This window comes from Coregonus lavaretus, assembly GCF_964263955.1.
Source record: "Coregonus lavaretus genome assembly, chromosome: 8".
Taxonomy (NCBI): Eukaryota; Metazoa; Chordata; class Actinopteri; order Salmoniformes; family Salmonidae; genus Coregonus; species Coregonus lavaretus.
The window spans coordinates 16607136-16626332 of record NC_139995.1 but is presented as its reverse complement, the minus strand read 5'-3'; the positions used below and the strand labels follow the sequence as shown (position 1 = coordinate 16626332).

General features: G+C 43.5%; 1 protein-coding gene across 1 annotated transcript in view; it reads right to left on the bottom strand.

The window, feature by feature from the left end:
• Positions 1 to 19197, bottom strand: part of LOC311134159 (inositol 1,4,5-trisphosphate-gated calcium channel ITPR1-like) — a gene marked incomplete at its 5' end in the record, with an annotated part of 152309 nt that overhangs the window by 83674 nt on the left and 49438 nt on the right. Inside the window, 24 exons of the mRNA XM_084167769.1 lie at positions 1954 to 2138; positions 3197 to 3317; positions 4739 to 4867; positions 5184 to 5309; positions 5508 to 5759; positions 5897 to 6097; positions 6211 to 6336; positions 6540 to 6677; positions 6826 to 6897; positions 7003 to 7167; positions 7384 to 7549; positions 7656 to 7710; positions 7956 to 8088; positions 8296 to 8486; positions 8671 to 8857; positions 8954 to 9095; positions 9186 to 9437; positions 9618 to 9812; positions 10064 to 10183; positions 12777 to 12949; positions 13091 to 13249; positions 16459 to 16600; positions 16902 to 17062; positions 17155 to 17254. Coding sequence (XP_084023895.1) covers positions 1954 to 2138; positions 3197 to 3317; positions 4739 to 4867; positions 5184 to 5309; positions 5508 to 5759; positions 5897 to 6097; positions 6211 to 6336; positions 6540 to 6677; positions 6826 to 6897; positions 7003 to 7167; positions 7384 to 7549; positions 7656 to 7710; positions 7956 to 8088; positions 8296 to 8486; positions 8671 to 8857; positions 8954 to 9095; positions 9186 to 9437; positions 9618 to 9812; positions 10064 to 10183; positions 12777 to 12949; positions 13091 to 13249; positions 16459 to 16600; positions 16902 to 17062; positions 17155 to 17254 — 3691 coding nt within the window. The remainder of the gene's footprint in view (positions 1 to 1953; positions 2139 to 3196; positions 3318 to 4738; positions 4868 to 5183; positions 5310 to 5507; positions 5760 to 5896; positions 6098 to 6210; positions 6337 to 6539; positions 6678 to 6825; positions 6898 to 7002; positions 7168 to 7383; positions 7550 to 7655; positions 7711 to 7955; positions 8089 to 8295; positions 8487 to 8670; positions 8858 to 8953; positions 9096 to 9185; positions 9438 to 9617; positions 9813 to 10063; positions 10184 to 12776; positions 12950 to 13090; positions 13250 to 16458; positions 16601 to 16901; positions 17063 to 17154; positions 17255 to 19197) is intronic.

Here is a 19197-nt window from a genome sequence, read left to right as displayed (position 1 = left end):
GGACCTTAAAGATAATTGTGTGTGTGGGGTACAGAGAGGAGAAAGTCATAAAAAAATTATTGTTAAACACTATTATTACACACAGAGTGACTCCATGCAACATATTATGTGACTTGTTAAGCAAATTTCTGCTCCTGAACCTATTTAGGCTTGCCATAACAAAGGGGTTGAATACATACAGTGAGGAAATTAAGTATTTGATCCCCTGCTGATTTTGTAAGTTTGCCCACTGACAAAGACATGATCAGTCTATAATTTTAATGGTAGGTTTATTTGAACAATGAGAGACAGAATAACAACAAAAAAATCCAGAAAAAACGCATGTCAAAAATGTTATAAATTGATTTGCATTTTAATGAAGGAAATAAGTATTTGACCCCTCTGCAAAACATGACTTAGTACTTGGTGGCAAAACCCTTGTTGGCAATCACAGAGGTCAGACGTTTCTTGTAGTTGGCCACCAGGTTTGCACACATCTCAGGAGGGATTTTGTCCCACTCCTCTTTGCAGATCTTCTCCAAGTCATTAAGGTTTCGAGGCTGACGTTTGGCAACGCGAACCTTCAGCTCCCTCCACAGATTTTCTATGGGATTAAGGTCTGGAGACTGGCTAGGCCACTCCATGACCTTCATGTGCTTCTTCTTTAGCCACTCCTTTGTTGCCTTGGCCATGTGTTTTGGGTCATTGTCATGCTGGAATACCCATCCACGACCCATTTTCAATGCTCTGGCTGAGGGAAGGAGGTTTTCAACTAAGATTTGACGGTACATGGCCCCGTCCATCGTCCCTTTGATGCGGTGAAGTTGTCCTGTCCCCTTAGCAGAAAAACACCCCCAAAGCATAATGTTTCCACCTCCATGTTTGACGGTGGGGATGGTGTTCTTGGGGTCATAGGCAGCATTCCTCCTCCTCCAAACACGATGAGTGGAGTTGATGCCAAAGAGCTCGATTTTGGTCTCATCTGACCACAACAGTTTCACCAAGTTCTCCTATGAATCATTCAGATATTCATTGGCAAACTTCGGACGGGCCTGTATATGTGGTTTCTTGAGCAGGGGGACCTTGCTGGCGCTGCAGGATTTCAGTCCTTCACGGCGTAGTGTGTTACCAATTGTTTTCTTGGTGACTATGGTCCCAGTTCTGGGCTGATTCCTCACCGTTCTCATGATCATTGCAACTCCACAAGGTGAGATCTTGCATGGAGCCCCAGGCCGAGGGAGATTGACAGTTATTTTGTGTTTCTTCCATTTGCGAATAATCACACCAACTGTTGTCACCTTCTCACCAAGCTGCTTGACGATGGTCTTGTAGCCCATTCCAGCCTTGTGTAGGTCTACAATCTTGGCCCTGACATCCTTGGAGAGCTCTTTGGTCTTGGCCATGGTGGAGAGTTTGGAATCTGATTGATTGCTTCTGTGGACAGGTGTCTTTTATACAGGTAACAAACTGAGATTAGGAGCACTCCCTTTAAGATTGTGCTCCTAATCTCAGCTCGTTACCTGTATAAAAGACACCTGGGAGACAGAAATCTTTCTGATTGAGACGGGGTCAAATACTTATTTCCCTCATTAAAATGCATATCAATTTATAACATTTTTTAAATGCGTTTTTTTTTTTTTGTTATTCGTTCTCTCACTGTTCAAATAAACCTACCATAAAAATTATAGACTGATCATTTCTTTCTCAGTGGGCAAATGTCCAAAATCAGCAGGGGATCAAATACTTTTTTCTCTGACTGTATTGACTCAAGACATTTCAGCTTTTCATTTTTTATTAATTTGTAAAATGTTCTAAAAACATAATTCCACTTTGACATTATGGGGTATTGTGTGTAGGCCAGTGACAAAAATATAAATTTAATCAATTTTAAATTGAGGCTGTAACACAACAAAATATGGAAAAAGTCAAGGGGTGTGAATACTTTCTGAAGGCACTGTATTCCTGAATCCTCACCTGCAGCCTTTCTATAATGTTTCTGTAGCTAACGGACACGGTGGTGTTGGAGTCCCTCCTGGGGGCGTTCTTGGCGGAGAGTCTCCAGCTCAGGATGGACTTGGTGACCACGTTGTTGGACTTGACAAACAGGTTGTTCACCTGGCTGTCCAGGTCCACTGGGATCGCGATGGCTCTGCTCTTGGCTGTGTGAAATGAAATAGTAGGAAACAAACCTAAGAGGGATGCTTGTTTCCAATAGTTTAAAAACTTTTTGAAAGATGTTTATTTTTTTCTTGTAGATGACAGATAAAATGAGCTCTTTGGCTTGTGACTACAAAGAAGATGTATTTCTCTGACTTTATCAAGACAGTGTTTATTATTTTATTTTGTATTTATTTATTTTTTAGGGGTAGATGAGCTTTAATATTGCAGATAGATTGAAACTTCCATCAGTGTAATTGTCTGCATCACTTCCAATCCCCCATATGTTATTATTATTATTTTTCTCGCATATATATATATATATATATATATATATATATATATATATATATATATACACATACACATATATATACACATACATACATACATACATACATATCCTTTAAAAAAAAATATATATATATATTTACCTTTATTACTTTCCAACCCCACCATCCCCTCCCTAATTGGAATAAACTAGAGAACAACAATGCTTAGGCCTCTACTTCATGCTTATACTAACTATATACATTTTATGGACACAGTCAATAATTATATTTTGTTTGTTTTTACTCCTGAACTTCCTCCCATCATTTTCATGATGTCCATCTGGTATGCTTCTATATGCCATATCTTTCTAACTGTGCTCTTTCACAAAAGCTCACAATATATAACCTATATCCTTATTATGGACACAGCATGTCTTACACTAGTTATCTTGTTGTTATTAGTTGTTGTTATTAGTCCCATCCTTCGGCTCCATTCAACACCTCCCATCTATCTCTTAACACCATCCATATTGGATTTCTATTTGCCACATATTTTTCAACTGTACTGTGATGTTTTACAAAAGTTCTGAACCTTTCTATCATCATTGTTTCTACAGTTTGTGAATTGAAAATAAACATATTTGCTAAAAGTATTATTATATTATTGATCGATTGACTATGACTTTTCAGATCACCCAGTAGTGCTATCTGCAGGGTCAGCTCCATGCAAATATTGCAAACAAGACAGTGTTTGGGCAACAGGTTGAGGCCAATTGCAGGTATCTTACCCACGTCAGACAGCACCTTGATACAGGCCTCAACGGAGGCCTTCTGAGTGGGGTTGAGCCAGTTACAATGGTATACCCTGAACACCCCCTGCAGGAGCTGTACAAACACCGGCTGACGAGTCTAAGAGAAAGCGAGAGAGAGAGAGAGAGAGAGAGAGAGACAGGCAGACAGGAAGTAAAGACAGTAGATATGAGAGGAGAAAAGACGTCAAAAGACAAGTCAGAGGCTGCACATTAACCAAAGCTAAAATCCCCAGCAGTGATCAACAAAGGCTTTTGTGGTTTATCACAGACCATATTCCTAGAACCCAGTTTCCCCAACAGACACAAACTGAGTCATGTTCAGCATGAAGAAACCAGAGAAAACCTTTGAAACCGAGAAAGTATTATCTGAACGTTTATTTACGTTTCAAAGCGTTTTCTCCTGTTTGCCCGTACAATCCTCTAACCTTTAACTGTATGTACTGTAAAGGTGCTGTAACATACACCTACAGTACGTAAGAGGGTCTAACACTTCTAGTACGCCTGTTGGTTATCACCAGAATCAGCTCACGTCCCAACCAGGCCTACTAGACCAGTGTCTAATACATACAGTATCACAGCTACCACCAGGACCAAACAACACCCTGTGAACCAGCTGCACACAAAACTACAGCACAACATACTGTATACCTCAGTTATCTTTCCCAAAATGCTTGCCTGTCATGGGAGAGAAGGGAATGAATATCATTAGGCGGTTCACATCAATTGGTGTATTGAGTCTAATGGGATGTGGGATTGTGGAGGAAGGGGTTGGAAAGGATGTGGAAATGACTACAAGAGAAACTAAACCTAATAAAGTCTAAACAACAAACCCAGTTCCTTACAGGAATTGGTATTACTAGACAACTCCAGGAGTGATTGCAAAACCCAGAAAAACAAGTCTTCCAAGAAAAGTGGACAAGTCTTCCAAGAAAAGCAGTGGGGCACTCCTCCACACGTCATACATCCCAACCATTTATAGTAGGCTACAGAGTGATTGCCATCCGTTACGTGACGTTTGCAACCACATCCCAGCAACCACATCCCAGGTATCTTGCGAAAAGAAGCCTAAAGATCTAGGAAGGAACTGAGGAGAGGATTCTAAAGCATTTGAGCACACCAGCATTTGTGAATAATTCTTGGAAGGTGCTGACTCAGTTCTGTGAAGACCAGTCAGTGAGGAAATGTCTGGCTACTCTATGACTCCTGGTAAGGAACACACCCAGGGGATGGGAAACCAACCACAGTGGGATTTTTACCCATACTTACATACAACTGACGTGCCACCTATTTGAAGCAAAATGTTGTATATTACGTTAACTGACAGTGTAGAGCCTTTGGGGATAATGTTTCTTCCACACAGACGAGGAATTAATTAATGCACAATAGAAAACGATAAGTTAACACAGATCACTATCAACAGAAAGTGATTGATGACCATATTTCACCCAACAGCGTAGAATATCCACCATTCAACTGCTTAGATTTAGCCATGTTGTGTATTATGATGGTAATAGTTACCTGCAGACTGGTGCTCTGGTCAGAGAAGGGCGAGCTGAAGAAGGTGGTGACGATGCTCATGACGGTCTCTGTCACATAACCCTCCAGAACCGTGTCTGCATGCTTCCTGTCACTGGTGTTGTTGCACACCTACAGACAGCAGACATGGATAACCAAGGTTAGCCTGACTCATTTACCAGACAGATGTGGATAATGGGTGAGCATTCACTGGATCACACTTCCTGCATCCTCACAGGAAGGAGGATAGAATATCATTAATCCACGCTGTGATCGTACACTGCCTCTCAGCAGAACACTCCCAGGAGAACATACAAGGCTAACTTTGTTTTGAGAGTCTCCCTGTAGAATGCTCAGTAGTCTATCAACAAGGTCTCAGTAACATGTCACCTGCATGTCTGTTGACTAGCCATCAGATATGGAAGAGAGGTGATGCGTGTTTGTTTACCCTGCATATGTCCACCAGGAAGTTCTCAAAGAGCTTCCACATGTGGTTGCTAGTGTAGATCTCCTTCATCTCCACCTCTGTGTCCACATAGCAGTGGTTCAGGAAGTTGATGTAGGCTATCTTCACCTGGAGAAAAAGTTAGGAATTAACAACTTCATAGGTGCCTAAGTACATAACTATCTCAAGAGCCCAGAATGGCCATTTAACTTGCTTCAAGAAGCAAATGTTCAAATGAGTCACATGAATACAACATGTACACCAGGGTCTTTATCAATTCAATAGACTACCACTGTTTGCCTTTAAGCTCTTCGGTCAATCACTCACCTCAGGGATGCAGTCCTCGTGGGTGACCACCCTCACTATGTCGTCCAGAGGCAGCAGAGAGTTACACTTGATCTCAGTGTAGACGTTCTTTCCCTCGGTGCAGACAGCCAGTAGCTCTACCAGGTGGATGTGGTACCTCAGAGCGCTGTTCTCATCCATACGGTCCCGCTCCGACCGCATCATCGTGACCAGGGTCTGGAAGGACGCACGGTCATTGTAGAACACCAGCACATCCTCGCCCGAGTTCACCAGCTGAGCAGGAGGAAGACAGACACACTTATCAGATGCTGCTGACACATGATATAGATATTGCGTGTTTATATTACGGAAATGCATAGTTTCATTTGCATTAGAATCATGTGTGCCCTGTAATTATTATGGTATCCCACCTCAGCCATGACGGTGTCCTGACACTTCTTGATGAACTTGTTCTCGGCTTTGACGATGGTTTGAAGGAATTTGAGATACTGGACATGGCGGCCGTGCGTCTCGGTGCAGTGGATAAAGTGCTGCACCACGCGCTCGTTGATCTCACTGCACAGCTGGAAGTTATTCATGAAAATGTGTTGCATGGTGACTGCCTCCAGAATCTGAAGAGAACGAGAAATAGAAGCATCAAACTAGTGGACTTATTGGTATGGGTAGGATGGAGTACCACTGGTCCCTCCCAGCCCTAACCCTTTCCCCAGGAAGGTCCACTCACCCCTGGGTTGAGGAATAGGTTGATGTGCTTGTGCAGCAGGATCTGGTTCTGCTGATTCCCTGCACAGAAGTTCTGGAGGAACTCATGAGCCAGCTTCATGATCTCCTGCATGCGGACGTCCTCGCCCTGGAGTGTTCATCACAAGTACAGGCAGCCACACAACCCAAGAGCTGCAGTTTTCATTCAAACCTTCCACAAATGAAATTGTTGACCAAGCCTATGTACAACTATATAGCATAAATGCTCTAGTGTTTGCTTCATGCCTTTTTGGTCAGTCTATAAAGGGATATGTTGAGAGTATAGGTCTAACCCATCATATTCTCCAGTACCTTCTCATAGGGGATCTGCAGTAGCTCCAGCACCACACTGTGGGCCCCCATGTTCCTCAGTAGTCTCTGCTGCTGCTTCTTACTCTTCTTCCCTGATGCGCCCTCCTGGACACACAGCTTACTGAGCCGCAGCAGGATCTGAACACACAGGGGAAGAGAGAAGGGGCTCAGAGACTGTCTGCCTTATACATATCTAATGACTGACAGCATCTTAAAAAAGAGTGAAGGCAATGACTCCTTACACCGCCAACTCAAAGATTAGAGAAAATGAAGAAGAAGATGGTACCTCCTTCATAACCCTGTAGTTGTAACTGCTGTTGCTTTCCTCCTTCTTTTTGTCTGAGCTGCCTGAATCCCCCTGCACATGGACAGAGTTCGAATGAGAGCTTGTTCATATTCATATGAAGCATTCAAAAAAAGCCTTCAGATGTACTATAACCGTTGGGAAGTTTTGAAGCAATACCTTCTTTTTATGGTCGGACTCTGAGGGTCCGTCCCCTCCGTCATCGTCCCCCTGCCTCTTGTACACCCACAGCTCCGACTTCTCCACGATGGAGCGCAGCTGGTCCAAGTCTGACTTGATCTGCTTGTAGTTATCCACATCTTGGCTGGTCACCAAGAGCTGGACCTAAGGGAAGAGGAAGGGATATACCTCAGTTTAGACTTAAGTTTAATCTTCACAGCAAGCTAGGACTTTAATTGCCTTGTAATCAAATGACTTTAATGCTCATTCATTTAATGACTTTCTAACTGAAGATACGATTCTTGAGTGTGAGGAGAAATGATACAGTGGACCTGTGTGTTCTTGTGGCTGTGGGACCTGTGGGTTTGGTTGGAGGCCTACCTGTTTGAAGGCCATGAGGACTTCCTGTCTCTGGCTGAAGTGTCTGAAGAGCAGGTGGAGGGCCCCTGACACCAGGGGAGGGTAGTCATGCATCGTGAGGTGCAGTAGCACCCTCAGGAAGGTCCTCCCTCCATGGTCATCCAGGTCCAGAGGGGTGATCTTCTCACTGCAGAACAACACACCAGGCTCAGACACTGGGGACTGAGTATTCCAGTATTAAACAGTCATTTTATGGAGACTGACACTGCATTGTTTTAAAATGAGAGGTTTACCTTCCTCCAAAGATTGCCTCTGCCTGCTCTTCTATGTTCTCAAAATCTAGAGCACCTAACAAAACAAACGAAGCATTTACATTCTTGTGAAGCCCGTTTGAAGGCTATACTTCAGAAACCTTCGACACCACAAACGAACTTGATAAATATCAGATTTTTTTTTAAAAATACAAATACTAAGGGTATAAGGACATGTGGCATCTGTTATGTCTGTAGTGTCTGTTATTTCTGTAGTGTCTGTAGCTTGAGGGTAAAAGCAGTAAGACAAAAAGGCAAGGCTTCGGTTTTCAGTATGCTGACCTGTCATATTATTTCCATCCTGACTAGCACTAGATGGTGTATTATCACCCTGAGGGTTACTCTCATCAAACTCCCGCTTGAAGATACAGAGCAGGCAGGAGATCCTGTAGTCCAGCCGCACATTCAGAATGAACTAGTGGGCAGGAACAGAGCACATCAGTTAGTTAAAACAACAGGCTTTAGAGCTCACCACTAAGAATAATCATACTGAGAAAAATATGTCCTCATTCTAGATTTTGTATACATTTGTATTTGATACTATGGGAAATCAAAGCCAAGATATTTGGATACAACAACGGACAATCTATATGAAAGGCCAGATGACAGGGGCAGGAGTTACCTGGAGGATCTCGATGATCTTGAGCTTGGTGTCCATCACCATGATGTCCTCCCTCTCCGGCTCTGTCTGGGTCTTGACCACACCCTCCTCCGGCTGGTGGGTGGGGGTGACTGGGAGGAAGCCCCCCCCTCGGAGGACCACCTGGGTCATCAGCTCCCCCACCCCGTGGATAGACTTCATCACATTACTGCCTGTGGACACGCCCACACAAACACACAAAAATACACACACACCTCAGAGTTGAACTGGGGTGCTTACTCACACACAACACATTAACCAAACCTAATGAACTCCAACATGATTCCTCATATAAGGGAAGGGTATTGAGAGCGAGAGAGCGCACCTCAATTACAGTACATCAGTAACAGCCAATACCAATTGACAGACAGGAAGAAGTCGGGTGTTCACCTTGTTTTTCCTCTCCCTTCTCCAGCTTGGTAATGGGGTAAATGGTGCTGACATGAACACAGTCCAATATGTTCAATAAGATCTTAGTCAGTCGCAGCAGGTCACTGAAGTTGTAGAAGCCAAAGTAAATGAGGTTCCTTGCCAGGTTCACTACCTTTTAATAGAGAAAAGTGAAAACAGAGGTGAGATAATTCTCCATATTATACATTTTCTCTGTTTGACACTTTGTTATGTTTCCAGGGAAACCTACCTCAAAGGTGAGCTTGTTTTTCTCTCTGTCGTCAAAGGGGATGTTCTGAGACACCACAGACATCAGGTAGTTCTCCACAAACTCCATGGTCAGGCAGAACCTCTCTTTGATCTCATCTCTGGTGGTCCCATCATTGTCGTAGCTTAGAAAGTGAGAGAACATTCTTGTGAAAAGGCTCAGGTAACGCAGAATATCTCTGATAGGACTCTAATAACCCGTAAACCCCACTCACTCGTCGATGGCGATCTGGGAGGGGATCTCGGACCAGAGGCGGGCGTACTTGACTGGCGTGACCTGTTCCTGGGGGTCGCGGTCCACATGCATGTGCAGCATCATGCGGCAGAAGGATGCCCTGAGGTCGTAGGGCAAGTCCTCGTCAGACATGCAACGCAGGATCAGGTCCACGTCCAGCTGGCCAGAGATCTTATTGATGGCCAGGTACTGACGGTCCAGACACATCCGCGCAAACAGATTCAGCTGGTACCTGCAGAGGGGAGAGGAGCATACTTTAACATCTGGACAGGGTTTTAGTCTGAAAGCAGGCTACGTACATAGACAATCAAACTGTCCCATATGCTTTTACATACTGTATATCCAAACATTTCATAGCACCCACTATCCAACTTTAACTCATTCTGAAGCCTTTAAGGCACTTATCCCTGACCTGTAGTAGCTGACCACCTCCTGGTCCTCCTTCTGGCCCTCCTTGGCATCCTGGGCCAGCTCTCTGACACTCTTGCTCCTGATCTCCTTGCAGTTGTCCCTCCAGAAGAGCCACACCTCCTCCTCGTCCTCCTCCGTCTCTATGGGAGTCTCCCCCATTGTTACAGCCTCAATCTCAAAGCGTGACAGCACTAGCCTGGTCGGCGGCAAATAAAACAGACAGTCAACATAGTGCAAAGTAACTGCAGAAAATAATGAATAATGAAACACACATCAGTCTTTGTTTTCATAATCAACAGCATTTCTAATAACACTATTTGAGCCAATCTAATTGGAAAGCATCAGTATTATGTTCAAACACATGCACACACCCACGCTCATGTTTTTAGTGCTAGGGTTAAAACAAGTGATGATCATCACATTGGGGGGAGGGAGGGGGGGGGTTACTTAGTCTCGATGAGGATGTCGGCGTTGGAAGGGTCCAGCACGGCATTACAGATGAGCTCCTGAGTCACTGGGATGGACTTGTTCATGGACACGCACAGGTCAGACAGGTAGTCCAGAAACCTGGAGATAAGGGTCAAATACAAGGGGATGGTCAACATACAGGCCCAGCTGCCAGGGAGGAGGCCTACACCACTGCACTGGATTAACACAGAGGTTGGCACTAAACTGAAGAAAAGGGCTTCCGCACACAGAGCTATCGTAGACAACCCTGATGCTACGGCCGAAGACAGGAATAAGTAGTCCCACTATGACCTCCACAGAGTCATCAAATGAGCAAAAGGACAATATAGGAATAAGGTCGAATCTTAATACAAAGGCGCCGCCGCCCGCTGCATGTGGCAGGGGCTACAGTCCATTACGGATTACAAAGGAAGATCCAACCGGGATCTGCCCAACAATGCCTCTCTACCAGATAAACTCAATGCATTTAATGCACCTTTGACAACAACAACATTGAGCCGGGTGTGAGGGCCGTCACAGACCCAGAGGATTGGGTGATCTCGCTCTCTGAGGCCGACGTGAGAAGGGTCTTTAATCAGGTCAACACCTGCAAGGCAGCGGGCCCCGATGGTATTCCAGGGCACGTACTCAGCAACTCTAAGGCTTCATGTCACAATGACAAACGCCCTGTAGCACTCACTTCTGTAATCATGAAGTGCTTAGAGAGGCTGGTTATGGTATACATTAACTCCACCATCCCAGCCACCCTAGACCCACTCCAATTTGCATACCACCCCAACAGATCCATAGACGACACAATCTCAATTTCTCCACACTGCCCTCATCCACCTAGATAAGAGGAAAACCTATGTGAGAATGTTGTTCATTGACTACAGCTCAGTGTTCAACACCATTGTCCCCTCCAAGCTCGTCATCAAGCTTAGGACTCTGGGTCTGAACACCTCCCTCTGCAACTGGAGCCTGGACTTCCTGATGGGCCGACCCCAGGTGGTGAGGGTAGGCAACATCTCCTCCGCCACGCTGACCCTTAACACAGTGGCCCCACAGGGTGTGTGTTTAGTCCCCTCCTGTACTCCCTTGTTCGCCCACGACTGTGTGCCCACGAACAACTCCAACATCATTATCAAGTTCGCTCATGAAACAACGGTGCTAGGCCTGATCACTGGCGACGATGAGTCAGCCTACAGGGAGGAGGTCAGTGACCTGGCAGTGTGGTGCCGGAGCAACAACCTCTCCCTCAACGTCAGCAAGACCAAGGAGCTTATCGTGGACTACAGGAAATGGGTGGGCGGAAAAGGTAGACAGCTTCAAGTTCCTCGGTATCCAAATCACTAAACACTTAATATGGTCCAAACACACATGCACTGTCGTGAAGAAAGCGTGACAGTGACTCTTTTCCCCCAGGAGGTTGAAAAAGTTTGGCATGGGCCCTCAAATCCTCAAAACGTTCTACAGCTGTACCATTGTGAGCATATTGACTGGCTGCATCACAGCTTGGTATGGCAATAGCATTGCCCTCGATCGCATGGCGCTACAGAGAGTTGTGCGGACAGCCCAGTACATCACTGGGCCGAGCTCCCTGCCATCCAGTGACCTCTATATCAGGCGGTGTGAAAAGAAGGCCCTGAAAATCATCAAAGACTCCAACCACCCAAGCCATAGACTATTTTCTCTGCTGCCGCAAAGGCAAGAGGTACCGGTGCATCAAGCCTGACACCAACAGGCTCTTGAACAGCTTCTATCCCCAAGAAACACGACTGATAAATAGCTAACAAAATAGCTACACAGACTATATGAGTTAACCTTTTATCTTTATTTACCTTTTATTTCAATCTTTGCACTTTCTCTATGCACACTAACAGGGCTCTACACACACTGTCCTCCAACACACACACAAACACTCACTCCATAATTTTCTCACTCACACATAATATGCACATACATTTATACTGACTCTACACACCCGCACACCCACTCACATACAAGCTGCTGCTACTCTGTTTATGTTATATCCTGCTGCCTAGTCCCCTTACCCCTATACATATCTACCTCCATCACTCCAGTATCCCTGCACATGTAAATATGGTTTTGGAACTGACTTTTAAATATTTCCTGTATATAGTATGCTTACTTACTTATTTCATTGTGTATTTCATATTTCTTATTCTATTTTTTTTTCTAGTAATACATTGTTCTTGATTATTGCATTGTTGGGTTTAGAAAGGCATTTCACTGTACTTGTGCATGTGACATTGAAACTTGAAACTACAGGGCCTACAACAGTGCACTAGCCAGTAGCCACACTACAGGCTCCCAGAGTAGGCTTATTCAGGCTCAGTGACCTGCTACAGCCCTGTGCTGCTGGAAACAGAAGGCTCCAGTCCCAGTCCCCCTCCCAGCTCCATCAGACCCCAGTAAAAGCCCCCTTTATCCAGACCCTTGGATCAGCATGGTTCTCATATCACCAGCAGCACAAGACTGGAGCTTGACAGCACTAATGACAGCAATTACCTCCAGTGCCAGGGTCCAACACAATCCCATCCTCTGATACCCTCATGCATACATTTGAATACATCTACATCTACTACATTCCCTGGCTGGTGCTGTACAAACAAACCTCCATCCACAGACGACCTTCTGAATCAGGCCCATGGCATGCCCCCATCCTATCGCCCCGTTCTCTTGGTCTCACCTGGGTTCCCGGTTCTTCCTGACAAGGGTGACAAAGGTGTCGATCTCTGCGGCCGTGATGTGTTTTTCCAGAAGCTTGCGGTTGTTGTGGAGCAGGGCCGTTATCGTGTCCTCAGCCAGAACGTCGTAGCCTATCTGCTTCTGCATGAAGCGGAACTGCTTGGCTATGTACTCCTGTAGAGGAGGAGTTAGTGAGGGTCAGGAACATTCTAATATACAACTAACAGGTTAAGTACATTTAGCCTTTTAGCTAGCACATTTCTGCATCTGTGTGTCTGAGTTGATCGATGCAATCAATCAGTTCTGCCCACCAACCTGGTTCTTCCTGTAGTCTTGTTGGGAGTGCCGTAATACCCGGTAGCAGAGCCTGCAGATGTGCCTGAAGGGGGCGTGGCGCTGGTCACCAAGCTCTTCCAATCGCAGCATGGGACCATCCCCACTGTCTGTGAACGGGGCTTGGAGAAGTTTGAAAATCTAAAGAGGGATATGGATTTCATATATAATTTAAATTGTGACACTCAAATTGACAATGTGGAGAGGTCAACTTAACATTGACCCTCATAAGTACCCCAGGCCCAAAGTATATGATACTACTGCTGAGTACTACCACATATCTACAGTACAAAATCCATGTGTACGTATGTGTATAGTGCGTATATGCATGTTTCTGCGCCTATGTTTGTGTTTCTTCACAGTCCCCGCTGTTCCATAAGGTGTTTTTTTAATCAGTTTTTTTAATCTAATTTTACTACTTGCATCAGTTACTTGATTTGGAATAGAGTTCCATGTAGTCATGGCTCTATGTAGTACTGTGCGCCTCCCATAGTCTGTTCTTGACTTGGGGACTGTGAAGAGACCTCTGGTGGCATGTCTTGTGGGGTATGCATGGGTGACCGAGCTGTGCACCATTAGTTCAAACAGATAGCTCGGTGCATTCAACATGTCAATACCTCTCATAAATACAAGTAGTGATTAAGTCAATATCTCCTCCACTTTGAGCCAGGAGAGATTGACATGCATATTATTAATATTATCTCTCTGTGTACATCCAAGGGCCAGCCGTGCTGCCCTGGTCTGAGTCCTTTTTTGTGGCACCTGACCACACGACTGTACAGTAGTCCAGGTGTGACAAAACTAGAGCATGTAGGACCTGCCTTGTTGATAGTGCTGTTAAAAAGGTAGAGCAGCGCTTTATTATGGACATACTTCTCCCCATCTTAACTACTGTTGTATCAATATGTTTTGACCATGACAGTTTACAATCCAGGGTTACTCCAAGCAGTTTAGTCACCTCAACTTGCTCAATTTCCACATTATTTATTACATGATATAGTTGAGGTATAGGGTTTAGTGAATGATTTGTCCCAAATACAATGCTTTTAGTTTTAGAAATATTTAGGACTAACTTATTCCTTGCCACCCACTCTGAAACTAACTACAACTTTGGTTAAGTGTTGCAGTCATTTCAGTCGCTGTAGTAGCTGACATGTATAGTGTTGAGTCATCCATATACATAGACACTGGCTTTACTCAAAGCCAGCGGCAAGTCATTAGTAAAGATTGAAAATAGTAATGGGCCTAGACAGCTGCCCTGGGGAATTCCTGATTCTACCTGGATTATGTTGGAGAGGCTTCCATTAAAGAACACCCTCTGTGTTCTGTTAGACAGGTAACTCTGTATCCACAATATAGCAGGTGGAGTAAAGCCATAACACATACGTTTTTCCAGTAGCAGACTATGATCGATAATGTAAAAAGCCACACTGAAGTCTAACAAAACAGCCCCCACAATATTTTATCATCAATTTCTCTCAGTCAATCATCAGTAATTTGTGTAAGTGCTGTGCTTGTTGAATGTCCTTCTCTATAAGCATGCTGAAAGTTTGTTGTCAATTTGTTTAATGTAAAATAGCATTGTATCTGGTCAAACACCATTTTTTCCAATAGTTTACTAAGGGTTGGTAACAGGCTGATTGGTCGGCTATTTGAGCCAGTAAAGGGGGCTTTACTATTCTTAGGTAGCGGAATGACTTTTGCTTCCCTCCAGGCCTGAGGGCACACACATTCTAGTAGGCTTAAATTGAAAATATGGCAAATAGGAGTGGCAATATCGTCTGCTATTATTCTCAGTAATTTTCCATCCAAGTTGTCAGACCCCGGTGGCTTGTCATTGTTGATAGACAACAATAATTTGTTCACCTCTTCCACACTCACTTTACGGAATTCAAAATTACAATACTTATCTTTCATAATTTGGTCAGATATACTTGGATGTGTAGTGTCAGCGATTGTTGATGGCATGTCTTTCCTAAGTTTGCTAATCTTGCCGAAAAATAATTAAAGTAGTTGAAAATATCAGTTGGGTTGGTGATGAATGAGCCATCTGATTCAATGAATGATGGAGCTGAGTTTACCTTTTTCCCAAAATGTAATCTAAGGTAATCCAAAGCATTTTAATTTCATTCTTTATGTCATTTATCTTTGTTTCATAGTGTAGTTCCTTCTTCTTTTTATTCAGTTTAGTATCATGATTTCTCAATTTGCAATAAGTTTGCCAATCGGTTGTGCAGCCAGACTTATTTTCCATTCCTTTTGCCTCACACCTCTCAACCATACAATTTTTCAATTCCTCATCAATCCACAGGGATTTAACCGTTTTTACAGTCATTTTCTTAATGGGTGCATGCTTATTAGTAACTGGAATAAGCAATTTCATAAATGTGTCAAGTGCAGTGTCTGTTTGCTCCTCATTACACACCACGGACCAACATATATTCCTTACATCAACAACATAGGAATCACTACAAAACTGACTGTATACACAATATTAGGCCCAGCCTTTGGAATTTGGTTTTCCTAGATATGGCTACTATATTGTGATCACTACATCCAATGGATATGGATACTGCTTTCAAACAAATTTCTGCAGCATTAGTAAAGATATGATCAATACATATTGATGATTTAATTCCTGTATTGTTTGTAACTACCCTGGTAGGTTGACTGATAACCTGAACCAGGTTGCAGGCACTGGTTACAGTTTGAAGCTTTCTCTTTAGTGGGCAGCCTGATGAAAGCCAGTCAATATTTAAATCACCCAGAATGTATACCTCTCTATTGATATCACATACATTATCAAGCATTTCACACATGTTATCCAGATACTGACTGTTAGCACTTGGTGGTCTATAGCAGCTTCCCACCAGAATGGGCTTTAGGTGAGAGAGTATTTAACATGAGATCCTCTCTAATCTTCACAGGAATGTGGTTCTGAATATAAACAGCAACACCTCCACCATTGGCATTTCTATCTTTTCTGTAAATGTTATAACCTTGCTATCACTGTATCATCAAAGGTATTATCTAAGTGAGTTTCAGAGATAGTCAAAATATCAATGTCATCTGTTACTAGCAAATTATTGATTTCATTAACCTTGTTCCTTAAACTACATATGTTAACGTGGGCTATTTCGAGCACTTTTCTTCTGGGATGCTTACTTGTTTTTATTGCTTTACTGGGAAGCTTAGCAGCAGTAGATGTGCTCATGTTCTTTATGTTAGTGCAGGGTGAGCTGCACACAGCGGACTTCCTCCTCGGGCACACTGGCTCAGTGCTAACAATATAAATCTGGTTCTTAGGCACATGATTACTGCATACAATAGCTGAGTACAATGAGCTGTACCTGTTTGAGGATGTTCTGCTCCCTCATGAGTTTCTGTCTCTCTCGGTTGGGCTTGTTGACCATGATCTCCAGTACATCCTGGCCAGTGTTGGGGATGTCACACACAAAGAAGACCAGGTCCTCCAGAAGCTTAGTGACAAACCTGGAGACCAGAGATACAGGGCCAAGGAGGAATGAATGGTTCCACCAGGATCCCAGATAACACCAACTCCTACAGCCAGCCTCTCCAGAGAGAGGAGCCAGCAACAATAGCTAAAAAGAGAAAAACTATGGAATACCTGGTGGACCTTAAATGATGACACTTCTCAACATGAAAAATAATAGTTCTACCAAATGTTAACAGCAATCTTCTTAAATTACTTTCAATCTACCAGATATTTACGACAATGTAATACAGTAGGTCAAAGGTTACTGCCGGCATCTGTTTCAAACACACACTTTACCTCCTCTCATTCTGTGTTATAGTGCCCTTCTCCAGTTTGCCAGCAATGGATGCCAACACTTTACTGGCATCGTTGGCCAAGTCTAAGTCTCTGACTTCCGCTGGGGGGACAGGCACTATGGCAAAGGCCTCTTTGTCTTCTTTAACCGCTGATGTGCCAATCTAAAAGAACGACGTGTAAAACATACTTTCAATAAATAGATTTTACAAGTCCGACCAAAGGTCACACACTAGTATCCTTCCCAACCACTCACCCGTAACATGACAGGCTTCTCCTCCTCCTTGTCAATGGGGTTGTTGGTACTGTGGACCCATGTGTTGGTGCAGAGGTGCCGGAGCCTCACGAAAGAGTTCCTGAGGGAACAGGACAGAGCAACTCAGAGGACTGCACCAATACAGAAAACAACAACAGTCCACTATACTAGTTACCTCTATGAGAATTCTTCTAAGAGGCCTTTTATAATGCTAAATCATGTTTGTGGATTGTAATTCTTCAGATTATTTTTTCCAGTGTCAACCTTACAGTAGCCTAGAAAAGTGAGCTTTATTTAAATATTTATATTGTTTGCAGAAGTATTTGGGATTACTGGGGAATACCAGCTGTGTTTACTCTGTTATGCTCTGTCAACTTGGATGGGCAAATATTGCTGTCCTATTACAGTGGGGGGGAAAAGTATTTAGTCAGCCACCAATTGTGCAAGTTCTCCCACTTAAAAAGATGAGAGAGGCCTGTAATTTTCATCATAGGTACACGTCAACTATGACAGACAAAATGAGATTTTTTTTCTTTTGATGGAAAATAAGTATTTGGTCACCTACAAACAAGCAAGATTTCTGGCTCTCACAGACCTGTAACTTCTTCTTTAAGAGGCTCCTCTGTCCTCCACTCGTTACCTGTATTAATGGCACCTGTTTGAACGTGTTATCAGTATAAAAGACACCTGTCCACAACCTCAAACAGTCACACTCCAAACTCCAATATGGCCAAGACCAAAGAGCTGTCAAAGGACACCAGAAACAAAATTGTGGACCTGCACCAGGCTGGGAAGACTGAATCTGCAATAGGTAAGCAGCTTGGTTTGAAGAAATCAACTGTGGGAGCAATTATTAGGAAATGGAAGACATACAAGACCACTGATAATCTCCCTCGATCTGGGGCTATTTTTGTTTCATCAGACCGTCTCCTTCCTGAGCGGTATGACAGCTGCGTGGTCCCATGGTGTTTATACTTGCATACTATTGTTTGTACAGATGAACGTGGTACCTTCAGGCATTTGGAAATTGCTCCCAATGATGAACCAGACTTGTGGAGGTCTACAAATATTTTTCTGAGGTCTTGGCTGATTTCCTTTGATTTTCCCATGATGTCAAGCAAAGAGGCACTTAGTTTGAAGGTAGGCCTTGAAATTCATCCACAGGTACACCTCCAATTGACTCAAATGATGTCAATTAGCCTATCAGAAGCTTCTAAAGCCATGACATCATTTTCTGGAATTTTCCAAGCTGTTTAAAGGCACAGTCAACTTAGTGTATGTAAACTTCTGACCCACTGGAATTGTGATACAGTGAATTATAAGTGAAATAATCTGTCTCTAAACAATTGTTGGAAAATTACTTGTGTCATGCACAAAGTAGATGTCCTAACCGACTTGCCAAAACTATATATTGTTAACAAGACATTTGTGGAGTGGTTGAAAAACAAGTTTTAATGACTCCAACCTAAGTGTATGTAAACTTCCGACTTCAACTGTACAAGCATGCATGGTCACTCTGCATGGTCATAGATGGCTGAGTCAGTACAGTAGTGACCCCCTAGTAGTGACCCCTACAATAACAACAACACTGTCATTGCTCTAACATGAGGAGTTATCCAATACAAAAGAGAGAAGACAGCACTGTGTGCCTCTCCCCCAAACGATGCTCGCTCACTCGCTATGAGCATATATATATATATATATATGATAATGGTAATGATGTTTAGAGTGGTCTCTCACCGCTAGTGGGTGTGATGACTTGCTGTAACGTCCTCAAACAAGATGTATGAAAATCTAGTTCCAAAATACAAATACTTTTATGTTTTGTGTGCCAAAACAGCAGTGCCAGCTAATCAGCTTCTTTGTTGTTCAACACGATGTGCTGTTGCTACTGCTACCTAGCACGGGGACGAAAAGGGCAGTTTTCTGGAAAAAATAGCAGTATTTCAATCTTCCCGGTGTATCAGTTTGGATAAAGGTAACATTTGGAGTACAGTGGTATATCCCATCCCTGCATTGAGGTAGTTTTTCCGACCCATATTT